The sequence below is a fragment of the Wolffia australiana genome, chromosome 10, assembly GCF_029677425.1.
Source record: "Wolffia australiana isolate 7733 chromosome 10, ASM2967742v1".
Taxonomy (NCBI): Eukaryota; Viridiplantae; Streptophyta; class Magnoliopsida; order Alismatales; family Araceae; genus Wolffia; species Wolffia australiana.
The window spans coordinates 8793709-8803479 of NC_135844.1; the positions used below are offsets into that span (position 1 = coordinate 8793709).

Genomic DNA, 9771 nt, shown 5'->3' on the forward strand with positions numbered 1-9771 from the left:
CATCTGAATTCATGAAATCTATGTGACCATCAGATGAGTTGAAAAGAGACAAACCAAATAGTTCTTAATGCTGTTTAGAATCTCCACAGCTCGTACTGAAACCTTGTTGTAGCTTCCCAAATAATAATACTTTGTAATGTCTGATTGTACTTTTTCCCTAGTGCCTTAGATGCATTGTGTTAGCTTAACCAACAACTCATTTCTTCCTGGGAAATATCCTCATTTTTTACAAAAATATATCGATATAGTGCCTTTGTGTTTGTTATAGAATAACGCTTGGTACAAAAAAGCTGCGCCATTCATCTATCAGTCCCTGGGTGTTTTATGCCCTATCCCAAAGTCTGTCTTCCAAATAAGCGGGCTAACGAGTAGCAGAACCAACCAGACTAATATGAAATTTAGATCCCAAGACTGTTACAATGGAGGACCACACACTATGTAGGTAACCAATGCACTATGAAAATTATTTGAGGGTTTTTAATTTTTTATTTTTTAACTTTATTTAAAGGGAAATCCTAATGGCATATCATTTATTTAGATATAACCAATGACATATGATCATTATACATGTCTCATCTATGGTTTAAGGATGTGATTATAGATTGACTATAGCTCATACTCAAATTTAAAAGTCAATTATACATTACTAGTACTTACTTTGGTCCATATAAAATTTTATAGCTTTTCACTTGATAATATCAAATAGTTCGTGATTATTGATATTCTACATTTTTTATACTTCAGGATACTGTTCTATCTTAAATTCATGTTCATTGACTGTCATTGAACATATAAGTGATATCACAACCATGTCAATAAATATCATTGCCATATCTCCTTTACTTATTTAAAATTCACTGAGAACACTCCTTTACTACCACTCATACACCCCCACTGCCTCACTTCTCCACCCCTAGGCTTTTCTTTAGTACCAATTTATGAACTGCTCTTTATACATGTGATGCTCTTCAGGGAGGATTGATGTCTGCCAATACCACCATCATCAATGATGACCATGCTAGTTAGCACTTTAGTTATCAGTGACTCATCACAATTGATAGATCTATCAGCATCACCACCATTTAGGCTTAATGATCATGATATTAGTATTGGTTTATAAGAATAAATGCTATTGGTTTTTATGATTATTGTACTTTCTAAGACTCCATTGTTTGTCGCAAGGATTGGCTGATTACACTTTGTGCTTTAAGACATGGACATTGGTTATCTTTATTATGAGAAGCGCTGCATTTCACGGGCGCACGCAATGTTGGAACCTATCTCTCTCTCTTCAGCAACTCACACAGAGAAGGGAAGAGGAACCTCTTGCACTCTTTATCTCACACAGATTGATGCACACAGCATGCTACAACAAAGAAACTCACACAAATTTATAGGCATTCCCTATAACTGCCAATAGATTCAAACTAAGCATGATGACACACCTTTCCAAGGACCTGGTCCTCCAAGACACCCAGTCTTCTCCTCGCAAAACTCAGCTCTTGCCTCCACATCTTCCTATAGACCAGTGATCCATGCTGACTTAGTTTTATTCCTTGACCAAGTCAAACTAATACTCCTAAAAGAACGCAGTCAAGATTAACTATTCAACACACAGGACATGGACATTGGTTGTCATTATATTTGGTGAAAATGTCTGATTAGGCCGCATATCTACGTCACCTTTTTCTTTTTCAGATTAATTGCCTGACCATTTTACCAAGGCCTATGCGGTGCATACTATGATGTATATAGTGTGAGAAACTGGGCATGTTCGACTTATATGATCCAGCATCAGGTAGAGAGTTGGATTGGGCCATTAGGCCCATTCTATGAATCTCTCTTGAGTCTGTATAATTAGCAATTTTCTTTTTGATTCAAAAGGTCCACATCGTAATAAGAAAAGCAAACACTCTGGGGGAGGATCAAAGTCGAAGGATCACAAGAACATTTGTAATTAATGAGAGAACCAAAGGCATTATATTTGAGTGTTGTGCAACTTGAAATCGGAACAAGAAGGCAGCGAGCTCAAATCTGTGTTAGACATCATCAAGCCTTCTTATAACTTGGGTGAGCGTTTAGTAAAATGCGAAAGGAGTCTACACCTTGTAATGATTGCATTCTTGAATCCAAATGTACATTACATATCTATCGGCACAAGCATGCTTTTATAAGATAAACTGGTATTTTCTGAGGCACCATTGTGATAGGAAATGGTATTCTATGCAAAGTGCAAGGTGTTGGAAAAAACGTAGATCCTGATATTTGACGAGGCTATAATTTCTCTTAGTGATGTGAGACACGGAATTGATCTCAAACTGATACTCATTTAGACTTTGTGCTAACAACTCAAAGCATAACAAATGTGTTGGCCATGGTGGAGTTCCGAAGGTCATCAAGGGTGCTTTTGTAATTTTTTAAGACATCATAAATATACCAATTTAATCGATATTTGAGCGGTGTTGGGTGACTCTCTGGGTATCGTCATTTCAATCGATAGGAGCAAGATAAAGCATATGCGACTAGCGATGCCGTCACCTAATGTTTGAATTATTTATAATGCTTTTTGAAGCCAGAGAAGAGACAGCTATATCAGAGATGCCAAGTATTAAATTTATTCATTCAAGCATATTGCCCATCAGCGTCACAGGACACCACATGACAACCTACGAACTGACTGCCAGCAAAGGGCCGTGCCAATTATGTTTTGGATTCTAATGAATATAAACTCATCAAGTTTGTATCGTGCATATTCCTTTGAACAAAATAAAAATAAAAAGAATGACGCGAGAAATAGAATTAATTTTATTTTGGTATCCACAAATTAAATTTAACAAAGTAAAGAGGAAATTTATTCAATAGCGTAGAATTAAAATAAAAAGTATGGTCTTCTATATTTGCGTTATGAAAACCTGCTTGCTCAATTAAAGTCCTAGTTACGTATAAGTCATGCTCTTTCATAAAACTCATTCTATGAGACCGCATCGAACAAGTTTTCCATCTGGGGTTCTCAACTTTTGCTTTGTGACCATTTACTCTAGGTAAGAAATTTGAGTGAGTCGGCTTGATTTACGTCTGAAACTAATTTCCTGAGTAAACAAATTGTTTTGTAACAGAAATGGAAGGTAAATATGAGCTTTGTTTGACAGTTCAATGTTTAGGAATGTTTGTTGATATATAAAAAGAAGAATGTATCATGATTTGAAGCATACAGGTGAACTTAGGAACATCAGGAAGGCGAGGACAAACTTAGGGTACAAACCCTCAAAGGGTCAGGGAAGTTACCTTTCATATTTCTGTAAAATCCCACGAAAATGGTATTTAGGGTTCGTACTCTCCCACGAATTCCAACCAATTTTCATTCAAGATTTTTAGACTTACCCTTTGGGGGATGATGCTCATTCTTCAGAACGAAAGCCAGACCTACCACTTTCCACTCTACTGTACACCCACACTGTTTGACCCAAACTTATAATATAGCAACGGCTTTCATTTGAGAAGATCATGGGTCACACCAGCCTTGGACTCTCTCCTTAGTTTAGGCTTACGATGTGACCTATAGTCCGCTGGTATGATACACAGTCGGTGCAAAAATTGCCGCGTCGCTCCCTAGATGCCATCTAGAGACGTTCCTAAGTTTCTCTTGATTGATGGCTCAAAAAAAGTCGGTAGATGCAAACCCACTACTTGGAGACAAGTTGTCTTCATCCATGGGGACTCGAGACGAAATCAAGTGGCATATAGATCTATATAGATCTATAATTTCTGAGACGTCGTCACCCTTTAGCATGCTGGATTTTGATCTCTCCTTGTCCGCAAGCGCAGGCGTTCATTCTTAGCATCTTCATCGCCATGTGTCCAGGGCGGCAACTCTAAAAGCGGACACGACGAACCTCGTGTCGGGTTCTCCGCCCTTCCTGTGTCCCTGGGAGCGAGGCAACTCACTGACGGTAACCAGAAGCATTACCCCCCTGGGTCGTACAAACTGCGAGACTTATTCTCTCATTTTTTTGCGGATTATCAAACCAATATCAGCTAAGGTAGAGTATTCAAAATCATATTAGGACTGGCATCATGTGTCATGGTAGGGCTTAATCTTGTAATGGCCTCATGATATAAAAATAGTCGAAACCGTGGATCCAATCTGCCACGTTTTGACCCTTAATTAACATACTTAATCTGTATTCATATTAGAGAATGGAATCTGCATGGTCTGGATTTGTACCCACCTCCGGACATGGCGGAACTAGCTTGAATTTAGTATTTTCCACTTGCATCACCTCCATAATTTTGGCCTCAATCTCGGCCCACCATCCTGTGACAAGTCCGAAGACGATGAGAAGTGGGTCCTAGAGATTAGGGTTTCTTCTTAAGCCTGTGGGGGACGATGTCTCGTCAGACTAAAGATTCTTCCTATGAGAAAATAGCTGCGCTGGCAGGCCTTCGTTTCTTGATGAGATAACGCTACCCACCTGACTTTCACGTGGGTCTCTCAAACCGTGCCAACATCCCTTCACCAGCACGATTTACTGAAAGACAAAATTAGTGTTCGTCATTCACCTCTCTTCGCGTCCCATTGGGGACGTGGATTGAACGCGATGCGGTTCGTCGCCTTGCCATACGTAGTCTTCGAAGTACTTTAAATTACTCAGATGTGGGCGTTGTTTCGCTCTCTTGTGATAGAAACGGCCCTCACGCGAAGATAATCGGATTGTACAGAAATGAATGCGAAAACACGTGTAAGTTTATTTTATGCTACACATCAGCAGTGACCACATCATCCGAAGGCATTTTCTTGTTATTCACATTGATTGCGGTATGAAGAGAGACGAGAGGACCAATTCCCCAGTGACGAACATTTCCCCATACGGGGTCACCATCGGAAAAACCGAAGATTTGCAACTCCTCAGGCGTCGAGAAGGCAAGAGTAATGAGCGGAGCGAACGACATATGGGACGCGGGATAACTTCTTTCCTAGGTCATGGGACCATTCATGTCATAAATGCCTGATTGTGCTTCATCTGTTCAAATAAATTATTGAATTGGATTTGTATGATACAAGACTCTGCGACGGTTAGACGTCAACGCTATCTACTGATTACCCGGGTTCATATTGCCATCCACTCCGCGGCAAATTCCATCATTGCCAACTGTTTTGGATCATATCAATTCGTACTTGATATGGAAATTTTTGTTTTATAACGGTCAACGTAAAGCAGGTGAGGGTGTTCCGAAAAACCCAGTCCCTCAACCACCGCTGTGCTCGATTATAACCAAATTACGATAAAGAGAAAAAAATCATTATGTTGCAGTACATCGTGAAACAGGAAGTGTCTGGGCAACGGCGTTTACAGAGACTCTTTGAAAGCAAGAGCGGCTTAACTTCGCAGGTAGAGTTGTTTATGCTTTCATGGCGTCGGTTCTCTATGAATGGCCTATTAAATTAGCGAGATAATTCAGGGAGCTGCGCACGAGATTTAAGCGGTCCTTTAGCTCGCGTTATCTCGCCACGCGGTGCAGGCCTTTAAGTATTTCCAGGTCCTAAAGTACCCAGCTTTATCTTTGTCTTCATTATCTTATACTCAAAATACCTTATCTCGGTAAAACCTCGAGATGTTAAGAAAATACAAGTGGAGGAAATCACACGAAAATTTCAATCAAACTCTATACGGTGCACGGAATTAAGACGGTCTCTAATTTGTGAGTTATGTTTTGCGTAGTAAGGCGTTGACGTACGTAGATACAGATAATAACGCCGGATTTATAGCTTTTGAATAAAATAATGCGATCACGGGGCTAAGACGTCCTAATCATGGAAAAAATGAATTCTGTGCTACGACGGCTGCAAAACAAATATTCGTTCCACACTGATAAACACAAAATGCTATAAATATGTAACTTTGATTATTCAACAAAAATGAATATCACGCTTCCGTTAATCTGAAGTAACCGTGGGAAAATCTAATATTCCTTGAAGTCAACGTCGGTGAAGGACTTGGAGCTGCAGCTCAGCAGGATTCCAAACCCGACTTATGACTTAAATAGAAGGCAACACGTCGAGGTTTCAGCGGCAGCCCTAAAATTAGAGGCACTGACATCTTTGTATTCATCCTGATGAAACTGAATAGCCAGCTTTACGTAAATATATAATGAATTGCTGCGTCTCCATCGACTGTGAGAAATCTGCTGTAGACTTGAATACCCGCCTATTATCCGTCATTTAGGGGGGGCGAGGCGGTGCGTGGGACAGAGAGAAGGGGAGAGACAAAGACAGAATGGGAGAGAAAACGATAGATAATTAAAGCGAGACAATGAGAGGGAGAGAGAGAGAGGTCGACAACTTAAGACTTGTGATGCTGCCTATCTTATAAGGGTGTGCCCAGCCGGGAAGAGGGGTGCCTCGGAATTTAATTAGGGAATTTTCAGATAAATTGAAGGAATTTACACAGAAAGAAACCTGGGTATGTACCAAAGACGGGGGAGAGAAAAAAATAAAAACAAGAGGGGAAAGATGATGCCGATTTTCCTGTACAAAAATCGCAGACTTGAAGGGAATCGCGAGGGATACTGTACCGAGATTTCCCCTCCGATTCATATACAGTCTCATCAGGCCTGGTTTACTAAGTCCCCGGAACTGACGAACGTCCCGTGGAAGCCGTAAGGGACCCTCGACGGCAACTTCACAGACGCCTCCTGCCGCAGATCTTTCGCGTCAACAATCAGAAGCTCCGTCTCCGCTGTCCGTTCGTTGTGGACGTAGGTCAAAACGTGGCCGTCATCCTCCGCCAACGTTGCGTCCCCTCGCGGGACGAAATAAGGCTCGCCTCCGAACCGATCCTCGCCATACATGAACCGGCGAACCTTCCCAGAGACGAGATCCACCTTGGCGAAGCCCGAGACCTTGGGCCACGGCTCGGCGATGGCCAAGTACGCGTACCGCGTCTTCCTTCCGAGGAGATTCCGGTTAACCATGCCGGCCTCGAGGTTAATCTCTGACTGCGGTGCCACCGCTCTTCTCGTTGACTTCCCGGTTCTCGGATTAAGCCTAATCTCCGAGAGAACGCTCTTGAGGGACTCGTCCCGTTCGTTGAAAATAGCGTCCGGCGGCGTCATGCAAGATCCGATGACGACAATCTCCCCGGTTTCCGGGTCCTCCCACGCGTTCCAGAGGTGGAAGCAGAAGCAGTCCGGGACGGAAACCCATCTCAGGTCCTTAGCGTCGGTAGCGAACTTGGGGAGAATTCCGAATCGAGAGACCTTCGCGGAGTCGTAGACAACGGGGGACCCGCCTCGGATCATCTCCTTGAGGTTGAACACGACCTGCTGGTCGGGGACGATGACGAAGTTCTCCGTGATGGCGAAGTCGTGCATCATGGTGGGCTGCTCGAGGGGGATTTCGACGTCTTTAGATTTGGTTCCCTCGGGGGAGAACCAAAAGTAGCGGAGGAACGGGCGGCGGACGACGTCGTAGCTAAGCGCGAAGAGCTCGCCGGAGACGGGGTCGAGCTTGGGGTGGGCGATCATGGAAGACGAAAGCTGCCCTTGGAAGCTAAACCGCCCCTTCGTTTCCAAGTCTCCGGAGGGGAGAATCCTGACGTGATAAGGAAGGTCGTCCTCGGACATGGCGAGGAGGCGGCCGTTGAAGAAGACGAGCCCCGCGTTGGCTACCCCGGAACCGCGGGAGGGGTCGAGGAGGCCGAACAGGCTCCGGGCGAAGAAAAGGAGCAGCCTTGCGAGACCGGAGTGCCCGTGGAGTTCGCCGATGGGCTTAGGGAAGATGGGCTTTCCAAGAGCGCGCTCCTGAACCAGGCGTTCCGTCTCGGTGAACCGGCAGGCGTAGCTCGCCCGCCCACCGCGGAACTTCACGGCATGGACCATGCCGTCGCCGTCGAAGAAATGGTGGCCCCCCAAAGGCTCGAACAAAGGGTTGGCCCCGTTGCGGAGGTAGACGCCCTCAAGGCACGCTGGAATTTGGCCTTCTACGGGGAGAATCCGCTCTACAGGAGTCTCCTTTACTGGCGCGAAATTCCCGGATAATTGGACTGCGGGATCCGCGGTTTTCGGTAGCGCCCTGGGCCGCTCCAGAGCTCTTACTATCAGCGCCTCCTCCACCATATCCAACGCCCCTGCCATAATCCGCTGGAATGGACTCCAGCGTTCTTTCCCCGTTCCTTCTCTTCCTTCGAAAGAAGAAGAGGGAGAAGAAGAAGGAGAGGAGATGGCGGTGGAGCTGCAGCAGAGAGTAGGTTGTCTTCGGCTTAGCTTGATCATGTCTCCTCCGCAGCGGAGAACTCGGCCGCGAGGTATGGAGGCGGCGCCGAGAGCGGAATTGGGGCGGCCTGGGGCGGCCATTGAGAAGCTGGGAACTTGGTGTATGAGAGTGATGGGTGCAGAGTGGAGGGTGGGAGTCGGATTTATAGGAACGGAGCGAGAAGGGAAGTCTTAAAGTCGACGCGTCGAGGGCGAACACGTGGCATGAATGTAAGGCGAGAGCAGGAGCTCGAGAGATGGAAAGGGCGACGCGCTCTCACTGTCGGGTGTCGTCGGATATTCTCCGCTTTTATCGTCCTTTTAACCCCTGTTACAACCCACAACTCCCTGCCGAAAAAACCTGTTTGAACTCTTGGACCGATGGGATGTTCGAGAAACTACTCTCCTCTAAATTCCTCCAAAAGAAGCCTTTTTTAACGATCGCGAGGAAACTAAAAACCCGTCTGAATTATTGGACTGACTGGGCGCATGAGAAGCTCCCCTCTTCTTAAATCGTCCAAAAGAAGCCTTCTTTTAAGATCGGGGGGAAAGCGCACGACCAGAGCTCCGGGAAAAAACAGTGTGCATGAGGACTAGTGGTTAGGGATCGTCGACGGAATTGCCCTTCCGTTCGTTCATCCGTTACGGGCTTGTCGTTTCGTGCCGTGCCCCGCCCAGGGGTTGGATGAGACGGACGACGGAATGAACACAGAAACGACGGTAAAACTACGTGTGTTCTTTTTATCGTTTGATTCTTTTCCCGTGGTCAAGACAGCTGACAGATTACGTTCCGTTCTTTCCCGTTTGTCATCCGTCCACGGACGCTGCCTGCCGTTTTCAGCTTGAATCTTGTCCTTGTTCTGGTCACGTCTCATTGGCCGTCGTTGACAGAACCACCAACGGTGGCAGCCACTCGAAAGAAGTGCAGTCGATCGCCGGCAGCGACAACGTTACGCGAACCGTTGTTGTGGACGAAGATTTTTGCCACTCGGTCCCTGGAGAGAGAGATTGCACTCGGCTAACAAGCGCGAGAAACTTCTTGGCTCGACCAATGAATCTAATTTACCGACCCACTTGGTAAATTTGACGGAGATATTCGCTTACGTGATATCGACGCGCACGGATCTCATTGGCGATCTATTCGGACCGGTCGTCATGAAGGAAGAAGGGCGGCAACCAACACCGAGCGAGCCTCGTGCCCGGGTTTTCTATTACAGGTTGCGGGGGTGACGTCCAATACTTGGAGAAGAAGGCGTACAGGATCGAACGTTGCTACTGGCTATGGCCAAGGAAACGCTTAATCACCGTCGATCCCAGAATCCTCGTCGCTTTCTTCTATCGATTTTCAGACCAGCGAATCTTTGTTGGGGTATGTATAAAAATTCAAGGGAGGTCCTCCACTGAACAGTCGATTTGGACAACAGGAGGCTATGGCCGGTTTCTTATTTCCCACGAGCAGCTTACCATTGATTGGTCTCCCTCTGAAGATCGGTCAGCGTCTCGACCGGCCAAATTTTTATG

The 9771-nt window shown here is 45.3% G+C and overlaps 1 protein-coding gene across 1 annotated transcript; it reads right to left on the reverse strand.

The window, feature by feature from the left end:
• Positions 1–6396: 6396 nt before the first annotated feature.
• LOC144708627 (9-cis-epoxycarotenoid dioxygenase NCED1, chloroplastic-like) lies at positions 6397–8375 on the reverse strand. The gene has a single exon (XM_078582037.1). The coding sequence runs from the start codon at positions 8350–8352 to the stop codon at positions 6607–6609; it is 1746 nt and encodes a 581-aa protein (XP_078438163.1). The 5' UTR covers positions 8353–8375; the 3' UTR covers positions 6397–6606.
• Positions 8376–9771: the final 1396 nt, after the last annotated feature.

What these genes read in the sequence shown, in the direction of transcription:
- LOC144708627 (XM_078582037.1), bottom strand. Translation starts at nt 8,352, where the DNA reads ATGGCCGCCCCAGGCCGCCCCAATTCCGCTCTCGGCGCCGCCTCCATA.